General features: G+C 42.4%; 1 protein-coding gene across 1 annotated transcript; it reads right to left on the reverse strand.

Annotated features, from left to right (window-relative positions):
- Window positions 1–206: 206 nt before the first annotated feature.
- On the reverse strand, window positions 207–17,229 carry LOC135216114 (histidine-rich glycoprotein-like). The gene is made up of 2 exons (XM_064251157.1): window positions 17,125–17,229; window positions 207–1,192 (listed from the first exon to the last, which is right to left on the reverse strand). The coding sequence occupies exons 1-2, from the start codon at window positions 17,131–17,133 to the stop codon at window positions 830–832; spliced, it is 372 nt and encodes a 123-aa protein (XP_064107227.1). The 5' UTR covers window positions 17,134–17,229; the 3' UTR covers window positions 207–829.
- Between the last annotated feature and the right edge of the window lie 743 nt (window positions 17,230–17,972).

Below are 17,972 nucleotides of genomic sequence, written 5' to 3' on the forward strand. Positions count from 1 at the left end.
CAAAGTCAGTCATGTCTTCAAAACATCTGGGATATATTTTTTTCTGCCAATTCATTGAGAAATAAACCTTCTGACTTTCGTAGTCAAGTTTCATCATGGCCCACTAAAGCAGAAAAAGGTAATAGTTTTATCCATTATCAGTGCCAAAATATCATTTTCTAGTTCTCTTTTCCTGAGAGTTACGAGTGAGGATTATAACACACTAGTAACAGTCAGTGATATATTTTATTAATAAAAATGTATTCTCATAAATAGATGTGATTTAGTAATACATAAATAAATTAGACGTTAGTAAGTTACGGTCATGTTTTAACATAAATTAGATTCAACAGTCAGAGTTAATAAAATCTTTATAACAACTTTAAAAGAGAAGTTCTGTCTTTAGATTGACCTAGGGACGACATTTATGAATCATCTCTTAGTTGAATTTTACAAGACATTTGCCCCAACTCGAGTTCAAAATGAGCTTCAGTTGAATTTTACAATTAGGCAACCCTAAACTAAGTTTAAAAATATCTCTAGTTAAAATTTACAATTCAGTCGCCACAACGCTGAGTTCACGCTGAGTTCAAAATCAGCTTCAGTTGAATTTTACACTCCAGCAACCCCAGTGTTGAGTTAAAAACCACCTCTTCAGTTTTACAATTCAGTCGCCCCAACGCTGAGTTCAAAAGCAGGTTTTGAGTTTTAATAATTCAGTAACCTCAGCAATTTAACAACTCAGTAACCCCAAACTCAGTTGAAATGTTGAATTTAACAATATCTGGCCACTATCTAACACGAAGATTGCACAATTAAACCTTTCCGTAGTTCGGAGTTTACCAAAGCTTTAGTAGTAGTGAGTGTGGCCAAAATGGTGATAGTGGGGTTGGTATCCCCCGTAATAACCATTGTAGTAGTGAGGTCTGTGGTAATAATGAGGGCGGTGGTGGTGGTGGTGGTGGTTGTACCCGCCGTAACCGAAGGGGTATCCGTAGATGCCAAAGCCAAATCCTCCGCCACCAAAATGACGACGGTGCGGGTCTGGGTCTGCTTCTGCTTCTGCTTCTGCTTCTGCTAATGCTTCTGCTTCTGCTAATGCTAATGCTTCTGCTTCTGCTGTTGCCTCTGCTTCTGCTGCAGCGTCTGCGCCTGGTTCAGGGAACGCCAGGCATAACCCCACCACGAGGGTGAAGATCACAATTACCAAAACCTGCAAGAAAAGAGAGACAGATAAAAATAATGGGTCTGTTTATGGTAAATAGAACTCCACCACGAGGGTGACGATCACAATTACCAAAACCTGCAAGAAAAGGGAAAGAGAGAAAAATAATGGTTTTGTTTTTATTGTGAATATAATGAAAAACATCAATATGTCAACACTCCAGAAATAAATTGCCCCAATATTCTAATTCTCCATAGGGGGGTATTGACGTCAGTGCGCCTCCTCACGCGGTGCTCTGTATGCACACCTTAAGGTACTTTGCGGCGTCCCTTCGGCCCCTGGCTGCAACCCCTTTCATTCCCAGATTGGAAAATTCCAATCTACATCCGCCATATTTCTTGTTAAAACAATTGATAAAAGAATCTTGTGGTATATAGTAAGTAAAAAAATTCTCTCCTCTGAATTTTAGTTAAGATTTGGAATGTTAATAATCGTATGAGGGCGCTGCTTGAGGTCGTGGAGAGGGACGCCTAAAAAGAAGATGACCTTGATAAGGGCGGCGAAGTCCCAGAACGTTCTTCCTTAAAGCGTCCTATCCTGTGGCTAGTCTCCTCGTAACCAGTTTTCCAGAGGCGCGTTACAAAAAACGAGGACACGTGTATGATAAGCACCACAGTCGAGACCGAAAGATTAAGAAGTATATTTATGATTTTTTGGGGGGGAAGTGTTTTGATATATATTTATTTTTTGATGGGCGGTATTTTGATACATAATTGTTTATTGGAGATGACTTGATACATAATTTTGTTATCGAAAGTGTTTTGATATATATTATATATATATATATATATATATATATATATATATATATATATATATATATATATCTTGTGATGGGTAGTGTTTTGACACAAATATAATATATATATATATATATATATATATGTATATATGTATATATATATATATATATATATATATATATATATTAATATATATATATATATATATATATATATATATATATATATATATATATATATATATATATATATATATTTATTTGATGTCGGTATTTTGATATTTGTTTTGGTGTGAGGTGTTTTAATATAAATTCTTTTATGGAGGTGTTTAAACATAATTGTTATATGTACGTGACTTGGTTTTTTTTCTTTAGTGGGAGGTGTTTTGAAATAAAAAAAATTTTATTGGAGGTGTTTTGATATAAATTATTTTTTATTGAAGTTGTCTTGATATATATTTTTTTCATTGAGGTGTTTTAATATAATTTTTTTTAGATGTTTTAATATATTTTTATATGGAGTTCTTTGAATATAATTTATTTTGTTGGGAGGTGTTTTACTATATAATTTTTTATGAGATATATTTTGATATATAATTTTTTTCGATGGGAGGTGTTTTGATATATAAGTTTTTGATGGGAGGTGTTTTGATAAATGATTTTTTGATGGGAGGTGAATTGATATACGTAATAATGAAAGAAAGTCAGCCTTTGGCTTGTTACCTAAACTACCTGAACTAGCCGAGGGCTACGTTTGATTACTCCAAACCGCGATGGATAACATTAGTCAAGAAAACGTTAATTTTTGGCAATGCAAGTCATCTTGCCTATATTTCCTACTGTACTGCTATGTCACTACTTAACAGTATATACTGAAATAATACCATCAGCAATGAAAATTTCCTATGATGATGATGATGATGATGATGATTATTATTATTATTTGCCCTATTGAAAAGAATGACAGAATTAGCCGAATTTATCTTATAAAAAATTTTCTGTATTTTTCCGGTAACTCGTTTCTCATAGTCAGGGAGACTGCTAAGCAACTGGCCTATATTCTTGGTATTAATCTGGTATTTTGAATGTCAAGATCTGGTATTTCTTCGGTATTATAAATACTAAAACACATGGAATATATAATTTAATGGTATGCAAGGTACATTTTTTAGACTACAACAGGATCGTAGAAAGTGATCTCCGCTTGACTATCTTCATTACTGTAGTTTTCTAAATAATAATAATAATAATAATAATAATAATAATAATAATAATAATAATAATAATAATAATATAAGCAGGAAGTAGACCTTCTCGGGTACATGTCTTATTGAAAAGAATGGCAGAATTATCTTATAAAGAATTTTCTCTATTTTTCTGATAATTTGTTTTTATAGTCAGCGAGGCTGCTAAGCAATTGTCTGTATTCATGGTGTGAATCTAGTGTTTTGAATGTCAAGATCTGGTATTTCTTCGGTAATATCGTTACTAAAATATATGGAATATATATTTTAATTGTATGCAAAATACGTGTTGGAGACTACAACAGGATCGTAGAAAGTGATCTCCGATGGACTATCTTATTACTGTAGTTATTAGTCTGGTATTCTCTAAAGTCGACAAGTTTCTGCCATTTCCGTGACCATCTTCGTGAAGTTGCAAGGGACGTTCTGACGATTGGGCATTGCGGATGGGTTAGCTTTTCTAGGAGGGATGGGCGTGGTCAGATCGGGGGGTTGATTCCCCCAGGCAGCTAATCAGAAATCGACCCCGGATCAGACCCCGCCCACCCCTACTATGAAAGCTGTCCCATCCACAGTTAGTCAGCACATCCCTTGCAACGTCAAGAAGATGGCAATGGAAATGGCCGAAACATGTCGACTCTAGAGAAATACCAGACTCGGAAAACTACAGTAATGAAGATATTCCAACAGAGATCACTTTCTATGTTCCTGTTGTAGTCTCCAGAATGTATCTTTCATACAATTAAAATATGTATTCCATTTATTTTAATATTGATAATACCGAAGAAATGCTAGGTATTTCCAGTCAAAATACCAGATTAACACCATGAATATAGGCCAATTACTTAGCAGTCTCGATGACAATGAAAAACGATTTATCAGACTTTGAAAACTACAGTAATGAAGATATTCCAGCGGAGATCGCTTTCTACGATCCTGTTGTAGTCTCCAGGATGTATCTTTCATACAATTAAAATATGTATTCCATTTATTTTAGTATTGATAATACCGAAGAAATACCAGATCTTGACAGTCAAAATACCAAATTAACACCATGAATATAAGCCAATTGCTTAGCAGTCTCGCTGACTATGAAAAACGAATTATCAGAAAAATAGAGAAAATTATTTATAAGATAAATTCGGTTAATTCTTACATTCTTTTCAATCAGACATGTATCCGAGGAGGTCTGCTTCCTACTTTTTATTATTATTATTATTATTATTATTATTATTATTATTATTATTTTGTTAAAGATGATGGCAGCATCAGTGGAATTGATTTTATATATTGTCTTTTCAATTCTTCTTATTATTCTCTTCTCATCAGGGCTGATATTTGCTAATAGCTGGCCGATGTTCATATCTCGGTGAAAGAAATGTTTTCTAAAAATAATAATTTATTGATATGATAACAAAAGTGGTTAACAAATCTTAGTCTAAGGGCGTAACGGAATTCCAACGTTTCCAACCGTATCATCGGTTCATTTTCAAGGAAAGGTGAGCTTGAACTGATTGAAATGGGGTCGTTCGGCGGTATTTATTGTGTCCCAGGTGCTCTGTCTGATGGGGCGCTGCATTTTCATTGGCTGAACAGAGGATTAAGTCCCTGAGTCCAAGCCGTCCTTGCAGAGGTGGAAGCTCGCACTGCTCTTCTCGTGCGGACGCTGGAGACTGTGAGCGTAGTATGGGAAGGTCATTGCCGATAGACGAAGGTGGGGGCACCTGATTGGCCCGTTCCCGATCGGCTCTTATGGTTCTGGCGGGGGCGGCCGCCCTTCGTGCCACCGTCGGGAGGAGTGAAGTCCTCTTGGGTGGTGTTGAGGCTGGGGTCTCTCCTTCCCGTGTGTAGGGCCTCCAAGAGGCGGAGGCGACGGTGGTCTGCTGCCTTATCGATAATTCTGTATTAGGAAATAATGTCATTCCTAGTTATCCTGGTATTGTGGACGTTTTTTTGGCATGATTATGGATGGCGCCTTCCTGAGCGTGGCAGGATATTCTCTTCGAAAATCGCATAGTCGTCATACCAATGTAAAAGCGCCGGGCATTCCCGGACAGGGCATTTGTACTGGTAGACAACGTTAGTTTTCTGAGAGGGTCCTGCAACACGGGGGCTGGATTGTTTTTCATAATCAGGCCACTGGTCTTCTTGCTCTTGTAGTAAATTATTAGTTTCACTTTTTTCGCAGGGTCCGTGGGGGAGACGTTCCTTTCTATGATGGTACGAAGGGCTCGCTTGTCCTCTTTGTATTTCTTATGAAATACTCCCTTGTAAAAGAGAGTGACGTCTTCAAGGGCGGCGGGACGAGGCTCCTGCTGATACCACTTATCGATGTTTCTGCGAATGCAATTAGTGATGTCCCGGTTGGAATACCCGTTGTTAATTAAAACTTGGGCAACACGTTCTAATTCAGTGTGCGTGTCCTTCCACGAAGAGCAGTGTGAGAGAGCTCTGATGAAGGCGCTGATCGCAGTGCGCTTGTATCTCTCTGGACACTCGCTCTCGCCATTCAGGCACATGCCCAGGTTTGTGGGTTTCGTATACACCTGTGTTACGAAGCGCTCCTCTTGTTGCCCGACGAGGACGTCAAGGAAGGGGAGGCGACGGTCACGGCAATGTTCGATGGTGAAGTTGAGTCTGCTGTGGTCGTGGAAGGCTTGTCGCAGGCGCTCTATTTCTTCCACCGTGCTGGCGCTGATGAAAGTGTCGTCAGTATACCGGACGTACATAGACGGCTTCTCGATGTTGGCGAATACCCGACGTTCCACAGCACCCATGTAGAAGTTCGCGAAAAGTACTCCGAGGGGAGAAACCAACCCATCGCTACTCCGTCTCTTCTGTGTGTACATATGTCCTCTGTGGGTGGAGAAAGGGGCCTTTTTTGTACAAATTTCAAGGAGTTTTCGGAGGGCAAGCTCAGGGATGTTTAATGGGGGCGTGGAGTCGTCTCTAAATACACGATCCAGGATTATCTGAATTGTTTCATCCACGGGGACGTTCGTGAAGAGGGACTCCACGTCCATCGATGCAATAACTCCTCCGGGGGGGTGTCGTTTTCAGTGCTTCTAAAAACTCGGCAGATGACTTCAAACTGTGGTCATCTGGAACATAAGGAGTCAAAATAGTATTCAATTTCTTCGCAAGCTGGTATGTAGGAGCGGAATTTGGCTAATAATGGGGCGTAACGGGTTCCCTGGTTTTATGGGTTTTAACGTTCCGTATATAGCCAAGGTCGTAGTCCCCCCCCCTACGATCGGCAGCAACTGAAGGGCATTGGAAGCTGCATTGACAGTCTCAATAATCCTATTAGCCTCACGTTTAATGTCATCTACCGGGTTCTTGGTGATTCTCTGGAATTTGCTGCTGTCTGCCAGTATCTCATCCAACTTGTGGTGGTATTCTTCAGTGCGGATGAGTACAAACGCAGCGGTTTTATCGGCCCGACGGACGGTGACAACCCTCTTTTCGCTCGGAGTTCTTTGGCAGCTTCCCTCAGGCGCCTGTCGATCACATCACTCTTGTATCACCGCGTTCCGTGAGGGCCTCGGCCAAGAGGAGGGGCTGCAGGGCGTCAGTAGTACGTATGGTGCCTTGATCTTCATGCTTGTGTATGGTGTCCAGCAGGTACTTCGATCTCAAGGCGTTCTCCATTGGCCTCGGGTGGGGTGGGGAATGGCAATTGAGTCCCATACGTAGAATTCTGTCTTGTTCGGCGGTAGGTACGTAGTCGGTCAGGTTAATGTATTCTTCTCTCTTCTGCGGGAGCCGTAGTTTCCAGTCCTCCGTTGAGGGCGACCAGCTTCCTAGTTATCGTCCTCATTCTCTTTTCAGCATCCTTCTCTTCTAGGCGGTGCAGGCATTCCATGATGGCGGTGGGGTGAGCCCGTTCTTGGGTGAATCATCGTCTCTGTTGGCCGTTCCATAATTAGCATCTCGCCTTCCCGGACACTCGGGATGTTGCTGCTACAGGGTTCCTGCTGTTACTGCGACGGAGGTTGTCCCACTCGGTGTGCAAGTTCTTCATCTCATCCTGGAGAGCGACTCTGTCTCGTTCCTTCGCCGAAAGTTGATGTTGAAGCAGGGTCCTCCTGAAGCTCCTAGTGCCCGGGTCTTCCTGTGCAGATGGGTCATGTAGCCGTAGAGTAGTATATGAAGGTAGGAGACCCTCTCTCAAACATGTTTTGTTAAAGATGATGGCAGCATCAGTGGAATTGATTTTATATATTGTCTTTTCAATTCTTCTTATTATTCTCTTGAAATTTGTACAAAAAAGGCCCCTTTCTCCACCCACAGAGGACATATGTACACACAGAAAGACGGAGTAGCGATGGGTTCTCCCCTCGGAGTACTTTTCGCGAACTTCTACATGAGTGCTGTGGAACGTCGGGTATTCGCCAACATCGAGAAGCCGTCTATGTACGTCCGGTATACTGACGACACTTTCATCAGCGCCAGCACGGTGGAAGAAATAGAGCGCCTGCGACAAGCCTTCCACGACCACAGCAGACTCAACTTCACCATCGAACATTGACGTGACCGTCGCCTCCCCTTCCTTGACGTCCTCGTCGGGCAACAAGAGGAGCGCTTCGTAACACAGGTGTATACGAAACCCACAAACCTGGGCATGTGCCTGAACGGCGAGAGCGAGTGTCCAGAGAGATACAAGCGCACTGCGATCAGCGCCTTCATCAGAAGAGCTCTCTCACACTGCTCTTCGTGGAAGGACACGCACACTAAATTAGAACGTGTTGCCCAAGTTTGTTTTAATTAACAACGGGTATTCCAACCGGGACATCACTAATTGCATTCGCAGAACATCGATAGTGGTATCAGCAGGAGCCTCGTCCCGCCGCCCTTGAAGACGTCACTCTCTTTTACAAGGGAGTATTTCATAAGAAATACAAAGAGGACGAGCGAGCCCTTCGTACCATCATAGAAAGGAACGTCTCCCCCACGGACCCTGCGAAAAAAGTGAAAACTAATAATTTACTACAAGAGCAAGAAGACCAGTGGCCTGATTATGAAAAACAATCCAGCCCCCGTGTTGCAGGACCCTCTCAAGAAAACTAACGTTGTCTACCAGTACAAATGCCCTGTCCGGGAATGCCCCAGCGCTTACATTGGTATGACGACTATGCGATTTTCGAAGAGGATATCCTGCCACGCTCAGGAAGGCGCCATCCATAATCATGCCAAAAACGTCCACAATACCAGGATAATTAGGAATGACATTATTCCTAATATCAGAATTATCGATAAGAAGCAGCAGACCACCGTCGCCTCCGCCTCTTGGAGGCCCTACACATCGGGAAGTGAGAGACCCATCCTCAACACCCACCCAAGAGACTTCACTCCTCCCGACGGTGGCACGAAGGGCGCCGCCCGCCAGCACCATAGAGCCGATCGAACGGGCCAATCAGGTGCCCCCGTCTATCGGCAATGACCTTCCCAATACTACGCTCCCAGTCTCCAGCGTCCGCACGAGAAGAGCAGTGCGAGCTTCCACCTCTGCAAGACGGCTTGACTCAGGGACTTAATCCTCTGTTCAGCCAATGAAAATGCAGTGCCCATCAGACAGAGCACCTGGGACACAATAAATACCGCCGAACGACCCCATTTCAATCAGTTGCTGCTCGGCATCCATGGTAGCAACACCTCTGCTTACACCGCTCCTAGACTCCGCCCCGCTTCCAGCCCCAGCTCCGCCCAGACTCCTCCCACCGGCAGCCACCGACCAATCAGAAGCTAGCACAAAAACCTTCAAGCTTCTTTGTAGGTTTTCAAGCTTTTGCTTCTCGGCCACCAGCCAATCAGCTTGCTGCAGACTTTCCCTGCATTTTAGCCCTGCCGACTTTATAGTTGGCGCGCTTAGCAAGGAATAATAAGATTTGAGAGAGCTCTCTCACTCTTATAAGCAATTTGAAGACTTAATATTACTCCTCCTTTTCTCAAAAAATAACTTTCTCTTATTAACACCGTCTCTCTTGTGAAACATTTGGTAGCCCTTGAGGTCTAAAAACTCCAACAGAAGCAAGACCAAAGAGACAAATCTTCCTACTGTCGCAATACTATATTGCAAGTAGCACAGGAAACCATAGGCGGGCGCCTTCCATAAGCCAGGACTCATTGTAATTGAAAACCAAGCCCTTCAGGCAACTCACACACACACATTTTCACCTCACAAACCCTCTCTCTCTACTTGGATCATTCATAAATGGCATCCTCACCCTCACCCTCATCATCTCCCACCAAACCATCACCCTCTAAGACAATGATGACTAGAAGACGGACCAGATCAGCCGGCAGCTCCCCTGATGACAACTCTCCCAAGATTCAAAGACCAAGACTTCACTCTCCCAAAGCCCTAGATGACACCCCCCCTCAGACAAATAAACAACCTCTCCTACCATTCCCCACCATGGACAGCTCTGATGACTATGATACACATGGAAACGATGACAATGACTACCAGGTAGCTGGCAACCGAAAAAAAACTAAGGAAAATGAGAAAGACACCTAACACCACTCACACACAACCTCCTGCAACATCACAAGACAACACTCAAATCGACACACAATCTCTAAAAGAATTTCCCCCACTACACAAATTCAAGGTAATCCTCACTCCCAATCAGACGACGTATACGGCGGTTAAAGATCTTGAACACAAACACCCCAACATACAAATAACAGCCAAACCCAACAAGCGAGGACGTTTAGTATCACATCCAGAAACCAAGAATCAGCAGAAATAACTCAAAAGCAACCAAAAAACTTCCAGTACTTAGACCCCACACAGAAAAACTGAAAAAGGTATCATACTTGATCCCACCCAACATCCCTTCCAGTCGACCCCATCAAGAAGCTCCCAGGAGTAGTACACGCTGAAAGATGCCTAAACAAGGCAAAAGAACCTTCTAAGAAAGTCCTTGTCACTTTCCAAGGCAAAAGGCCCCCTTTCGTAGACATCCCGACATGGGGGAAATACCACACCGAGGTTTTCACGCCTGAACCCTTAAGATGCTTTAAGTGCCAACGATTTGGCCATCACCAGCAGGAGTGCACAGCTAAGCCTATATGCGGTGTTTGCAGTGGGAAACACCCAACAAGTGACTGCATCGACAAGCACAAAAAGAAGGAGGCAACAACAGCCAGATGCCCTACTGCCACAAGGGACACCATGCATGGTACAAGGGCTGCATGGAAAGACTGAAAAGAATATGGAATATGAAAGGATCTCCTCCCCAACACAGAACAAAAACAAAACTTCACACAATACACATCACACTCACATCCACCTACCACACAGCAAGAACCCCAAAGAGATCTCGCCAAACAATGGCAGCACCCAATCCAACAACACACACACACACCACAATCACACAGACCCCAACACTACCAGCAAACAAACACATAAAAACAGGACCACAATCACACACAAAAACCCAACACCACCAGCCACCTACACAGACACAGAAACAGCAAGCAACCAACGAAGCCCCACGCAACAAAAACCGCGACCCCAGACTCACAGAAGGCACACTATACACAAGAGAAACACGCAGGTCCCAAATGCCAGACCCACTTCCTTCTACCCTACTCCACAAAACCAAAAGCCACTTCTCCCCACCCCAGCGCCATTCCTCCAACATGCCCTCTTCTTCCACCCCCCCGTTCATGGAGAGCACACCCGTACCGGTAGTCAGGTTAGTGCCCCAGAGCCCCCACCAACAACATAGCTACAACCTCACACGTGAAGAACTCAGGAGGGAAATAGCAGCGGTAGTATCGCAAGTTCTTCACCACTTACTCCCAGAGCAAACACTTTACTGCAGAGCTCAGGAAAACACTGGTATCATTGATAAACTAAAATGGAGCAGAACAATCAAAACCCAAACAACACCCCAAATGACGAAAACAGCACAACACTCAACCCTAAAATCCTTCAATGGAACATAAACAGTGCCAACACCAAATACGCCACACTGCAATCACAGGTGCTCGTAGAAAAACATGATGTTGTCCTCCTACAGGAAACGCTGTTAGAGAAACCAAACAAATTCTCTTTTCAGGGATACACAGTATACAAAACCCCACACACAAATGAAAACAGAGGTTTAATCCACCTGGTGAAGCAACAATTCCATCAGAGAAAATAAGAAACATAGACTGTGGGGCAAGGCATTGAAACGCTAAGCATCCAGATAAGGCTAGAAAATACCTCACTAGTCATTCACAACATATACAAAGGCCATGACAAAATCCTTGAAGGAGAAAACCTCTTCAGTGCTGCCTCCAGGAGAAAACACTTCTTTGCAGGAGACTTCAATGCGCATCATCCATGCCTACGATCCCAACAACATACAAATGCAGCAGCAGACACATACATCTGCTCCTGGAAGAATGTTTCCTGAAGTGGCACTGCTAAATGACACAAACGAAGCTACTCACCTAACCGAGGAGGTAGACTGGACCTGAAGCTTCGTTATCCCAAAACCTGAAAGAAGAATGTGCATGGGAAAGTGCACCCAATACTAACAGCGACCACTTTGCAACTGAAACAGCAAAATATAACAAAAATTCCCCCTCCACCACCCCCGCCAGCAGGATGGGAGGGACCGACCTGGCAAAATGGCCCACTTTTGAAACCGAATGACTGAGTGGGCAACACAGTACCTCCAAACTCCGGAAAAACCCAAAACATAAACACACTTCAAGAGGACTTTGTGAGTAGCCTGCATAATGCAGCAAACATCTCCATGCCTAAGAAAACTTTTTACCACTAACCAAACCCCCCACAAGGACAGCTGGTACTACACCAAGAATAAAGGAAAATGAACTCAAGAGTAATAGGACAAGAAAACTCTTCAGACGCAATCCCACTGATGAGATTGCACGCTCTCCTAAGAGAAGTTATAAAACCATGCAACACAAACTGCCAAAGAAGTGAAGCAAGAAACCTGGCTTAATGGTGCTCACAGACACCCAGACTTACTCCCATTGCAAAAATGTTCAAATGGTTCAACAAAATATCAGGAAAATCCAAGATAACACCACACCATCCTGACCCTCAAGCTGAAGCAAACAGACTTGCACAGCATTTTGCCGACAGGACCAAATCGGCACACCTACCACAAACCACAAGAGAAATGGCAAGTGGCACTAGACCCGGGAGATGGAGAGTCATTAACACGGCCTGCAACATCCCTGATGATACAGACACTCCATTCACACTAAAGGAACTGGGCAAAGCCCTTCAAAAGGGAACAGACACAGCCCCTGGAGCAGACATGAATCACTATAGCATGCTGAAGAACATGGGAACGGCAGCCAAACAGTTCATTTCTCTCCATATAATCAATAGAACATACACAGAACGCAGTAGACCCACACAATGGAACCAACAAAATACACAGCCGATTCCCAAGCCCAAAGAACCCAACTCCTACAGACCCATCTCTCTCATCAGTTGCACAGAAAAGACTGCAGAGAGAATGGTGCTAAACAGACTGCTATGGAAAACAGGACCTCTCACCATCGCCTATATGCCTACAAAGAGGGCATAGGCACACAGGAATGCCTAGCAGATGTCATGTCCACAATCAACGAAAGGAAGCAATAGTAGTTTTTCTGGACTTAGAAAAAGCTTATGAGCTAGCCAGTGCAGCTGCCATCCTTGAAGCCTTGGCTGACAAGGCGGTAAAGGGCAACCTTTTAGCATGGGCCAAAGGATACACGCAAAACAGAACAGGCTAGAGTCACCTTCCAAGGAGCAAGCTCGGACTTTCTCAGTCTAGAGAATGGAACACCTCAAGGAGGCATACTCAGCCCCTTCCTTTTCAATGTGTTAATGGAAAAATTAGCCACACCACCTACCAATGGAGTTGAAATGTTTCAATTTATGCAGAATGATGTCTGCCTAGTCAGCACAGACAGACACAGATCTCACCAGAACATGCAGAGTGCAATAAACAAATTGAAAATAAATGCAAAGACCTAGGTCTAAAAATCAACACTGCAAAGACAAAAGCAATGGCCATCAAACACAGTCTAGACCCAAATCAATACAGCTCATGGGTGAACCCATTGAATGGGTAAGACAATTTTTGTGTACCTAGGAGTTTAACATAACAAGCAACTCTCCCCACACAAAGAACTGAAATACTCAAGCAGAAAGTCAAATGCAGACACAATGCCATGAGGAGGATCACCTCTCTCACAACACCCCTGGGAGCAGTATATCACGCCCTCAGAACCTTCTACATACAAACAATAAGGTCAACGGTTGAGTATGCCGCACCTGTTCTCACCAGTCTCTCAAGCACAGAGCAAAAGAGCCTTGAAGTAATTCAAAACAATGCCCTGAGACTCATCACAGGTGCTCCAATGTGGACTAACTTATGCATTCTGAGACATGAAACAAAACTACAGTCTCTGACATACAGAATAGACCAGAGAAACACGTCCATCCTGCTAAAACCTAAAAAATGAAAGGAACTGTCCACTAAAAGAGAGATCAAAAAGTGCATTGATCTCCACGAAGATCTAGACCCACCCAAGACATACTCTGGCAACCTTTTAGAAACACGAGAAGAGTAGGCATGCAAAAAGCATGCTGCTGACATCAGAGAAGACTCTCCTCTTGCTGAGTATGTAGAACCAGCACCCTGGAAATCAGAACTCTTCAATATCAACTACACAGTCCTACCGGCAAGCAAAGAAGCATGCACCGTTCAACAGCTGAAACAAGCAGCACAAGATTCAAATAAGGAAAACGACAGCCACAAATGAATACTTTACAGATGGATCAGTAGACCTCAGCATTCCTGCAGCGGCAGCAGGAGTCTACTCAACATCACTAAAAGGGAGCTGGAGGCCTCTCAGATAACGCCTCCACTCTACAGACGGAGCTGATAGCAATCGCTAAAGCGCTAGAAAGAAACTCTCAACACAAAACTAGGAAAACACAAAACTATCCACACCGACTCAAAAAGGGTAGCAATACAAGCCATCACAAAAGGCAAGGCAAAAGAAAATATCAAACTCCTGACAAGTATATGGCAATTGCTAACATCCACCAAATACAGAAACAGACAGATTACTCTCAACTGGATTCCAAGTCACATAGGAATCCAAGGAAATGAGGAAGCAGATCCCTAGCAAAGAGTGGGTTGCACATTAACAACATAGGTATTAAAAATCAGCCACTCACTGACTCAACTTAAAGCAAAGCCATCAGCATCAAAGGAACGAGGAACTCAAGGCAAGAAGAAGAAAGCTCAAAGTCAAGGAAGGAGTCCTGGTTTTTGGAGGTCCTCCTAACACTGGCAAAAGTAGGTATGGTAGGTAACACCACCAGTCTGCAACCACATGACATTCCCAAAGATATGTCAAGAGCACTAGCAGTCATAATTCATCGTCTAAGGCTGGGATACCAATGCACTTGGCAAAAGATAGTAGGCGATCCCAGGCCATGTAAGTACTGCGAAAGAATTCCAGAAGAACCTCTAGAAACACATACCTCTTAGACTGTCCAGAAACGGAGCAACTAAGAGATAGGGTACATAGGAAATGAACGCACAACCACTCAAAATCACAAAGCACATTCTAAACAAACACCCCATGAATAGCAGGTTTCCTATGCTCCTACCCACCACCTAGGTAGGAACAGAACACAACCCTGACTGACAGCACCTGATGCCAAACAATCATGACCACTACCACATCCCAACCTAACCTACATAACATGCAAGACAAAAAAGAAAAACAAAACCTCTTTAACAGAATCATCCCCCATTCACCTCTTGCCTCCTTCATCACCTCCCCTCACGCTCCATCACTATCCATCCACCACACTCACCACCACACAACACACCCAAAGAAAGCGACCGGAAAAGGAACATGTCTCAGAAATTCACGAGCTACTCCTTACTAGCTAACTGTGCCTACAACTCAAACCTTCATTCTTCCAATCTGTTGGTCTCTCCCTACTAGCCAACACTTACTACATCCAGCTTTTCCTACGACTGAAGGGTACCTTAGGGTTTAAAGGGTTTCAACCTTGCCCATCAAATCCTTCATTCAATATCAAATCACCTTCACCACATCATTCATTGATCACCAATAAAGATTGCATATCCTAAGCATCTCCACTATCATACTAATATGAATTACGGGCTGCTCTGTGAGCAAGAGCCCGTGCTGGCACAAGGCCAGCTTAATCTTAAAAACAACAACAACCATTTCAATCAGTTCAAGCTCACCTTTCCTTGAAAATGAACCGATGATACGGTTGGAAACGTTGGAATTCCGTTACGCCCTTAGACTAAGATTTGTTAACCACTTTTGTTATCATATCAATAAATTATTATTTTTAGAAAACATTTCTTTCACCGAGATATGAACATCGGCCAGCTATTAGCAAATATCAGCCCTGATGAGAAGAGAATAATAAGAAGAATTGAAAAGACAATATATAAAATCAATTCCACTGATGCTGCCATCATCTTTAACAAAACATGTTTGAGAGAGGGTCTCCTACCTTCATATATTATTATTATTATTATTATTCATATGGAACAAGCTCACCACAGGGGCCACTGACTTGAAATTTAACCAGTCTTCCAAAGAATGTAGTATTCATTGGAAAATGCGGCATTATTTTAAAAAAATGTACTGCATAAAAGGTAACATTATTTATATTAAGTAATAAAAGTCTACAGTTATATTGTATTAATATGCAAAATTTAAAGCAAAGACTTCGTACACCTGGACGTGTTCCTCCTCAGTGCTTAATTAGGAACACCGGTCAGGTATTCGCAAGTCTTCGTTGTATGTTTCTTGCATATTAAAACAATTCAACGAGAAACGGTTCCACAGTTATTTAAGGATACTATATATATTTAAAAAAATAAATCTCTACAGAGAGCTTTCGGGTATCCGTTGGAGATTGAAAAGGAGAATGGAACAGATTCCCGAAAGCTCTCTGTAGAGATTTATTTTAAAAATGTATTTGTACCCATACATAACTGTGGATTTGTTTCCCCATTTCAAGACTCGTGCTACTACGAGTATTTTTTAAATACAGTTTATTTATATAAATAGTTGTAGATTTAATTACTGAACAGTTTATCACGATATTGTGAATTTGTAAGCTATTATATGCATTATTATTCGCGTTGTTTGTTGGAGTTGGGACTGACTGGAAAACTGATTTTCTAAAGAATTTGGTGTTCGTTAGAAATTCGATATTATTTTGTTAAAAATGTATAAGATTTAACAATGTTTTCATTATTATCCCCGTTACTTGTTTGAGTTTAGAAAAACATTCAAAGCTTCCATGAAATTTTATAAAATTAAGGGTTTCCTTCAAGGAGGGTTTTCTAATACTCTGGGGACAGCATTGGGAAAGATTTCCTGAACAATGAATAAGATTAAGAGTTTCCTTCAAGCAGGGTTTCCTAACACTTTGGGGACAGCAATGGGAAAGACTCTCTGAAAAAGGAATAAAATTAAGGGTTTGCTTCAAGTAGGGTTTCCTAATACTCTAGGGACAGCATTGGGAAAGATTTCCCTGAAAAATTGATAAAATTAAGGGTTTCCTTCAAGTAGGGTTTCCTAATACTGGGGACAGCATTGGGAAAGACTCCTTGAAAAATGAATAAAATTAAGGGTTGACTCCCTGAAAAATGAATAAAATTAAGGGTTTGCTTCATGTAGGGCCTCCTAACACTCTGGGGAAAGCATTGGGAAAGACTCCCTGAAAAATGAATAAAATCAAGGGTATCCTAACACTTGGGGGCAAGCACTGGGAAAGCACCCGACTTACGGGGAAATTGTTAAAGCATCCCTTGAGAGAGTAAGCAAAATTAAGTTTACCTTCAAGTAGGGTTTCCTAACACCCAGGAAAGCAACGGGCAACTACCCGAACTTACCTTCTGCATGTCGCAACTCGGGAAGAGAACCGCCTTCCACTGGGTCTTCCTTGCGAATAAATAGGCAGACGAGACGGTCGTCCATGTAAATATGGAAAAACCTGTTGCTTTCTTGCTATTTTGGGTCAAGAACCCCGAGGAGGAAGACCCACTGATTTTGGGACCGCTAAATTGACCCAGATGCGATGGGAATACCCAGAGTGTGGTATGCAACCGGTCGGGAAAGGTTGGTTCTCTTGTGTCAGGAAGACGAGAAGGAATAAGACGGGGAGGGGCGGCGGCGGCGGGCGGGTGGGTGGGGGGTCGGTGGTTGTGTGGGGCGATCAGATGTTACGGTACTGGGGATTTGTATTTTTTCTGTCTGTTTGGTTTGGTTTTTCATTTTTCCTCTCTCTCTCTCTCTCTCTCTCTCTCTCTCTCTCTCTCTCTCTCTCTCTCTATATATATATATATATATATATATATATATATATATATATATATATATATATATATATATGGTAATGGCAGTATATTGAGAATAATAGCAAGGAAAAATATTAATTAAGTGCAAGATCTTATACTCCTACTAAGTACAATATTATGCCAATACTGAATTGATACCACCAATAAATTGTTTTAAAGAAAAGAGTAAGCATGAATGCTTTTGGCACATCGGATGGTCTAATATATTCTTAAGTAATAAGTAATAATTCAAAGCACACAGTCTTGACTGCCGGTGGCATGGAATAGTGTATGTGTGTATACACAGACACAGACACACACACACACACACACACACATATATATATATATATGTGTGTGTGTGTGTGTGTGTGTGTGTGTCTGTGTCTGTGTATACACACATA

This window comes from Macrobrachium nipponense, chromosome 6, assembly GCF_015104395.2.
Source record: "Macrobrachium nipponense isolate FS-2020 chromosome 6, ASM1510439v2, whole genome shotgun sequence".
Classification (NCBI taxonomy): Eukaryota; Metazoa; Arthropoda; class Malacostraca; order Decapoda; family Palaemonidae; genus Macrobrachium; species Macrobrachium nipponense.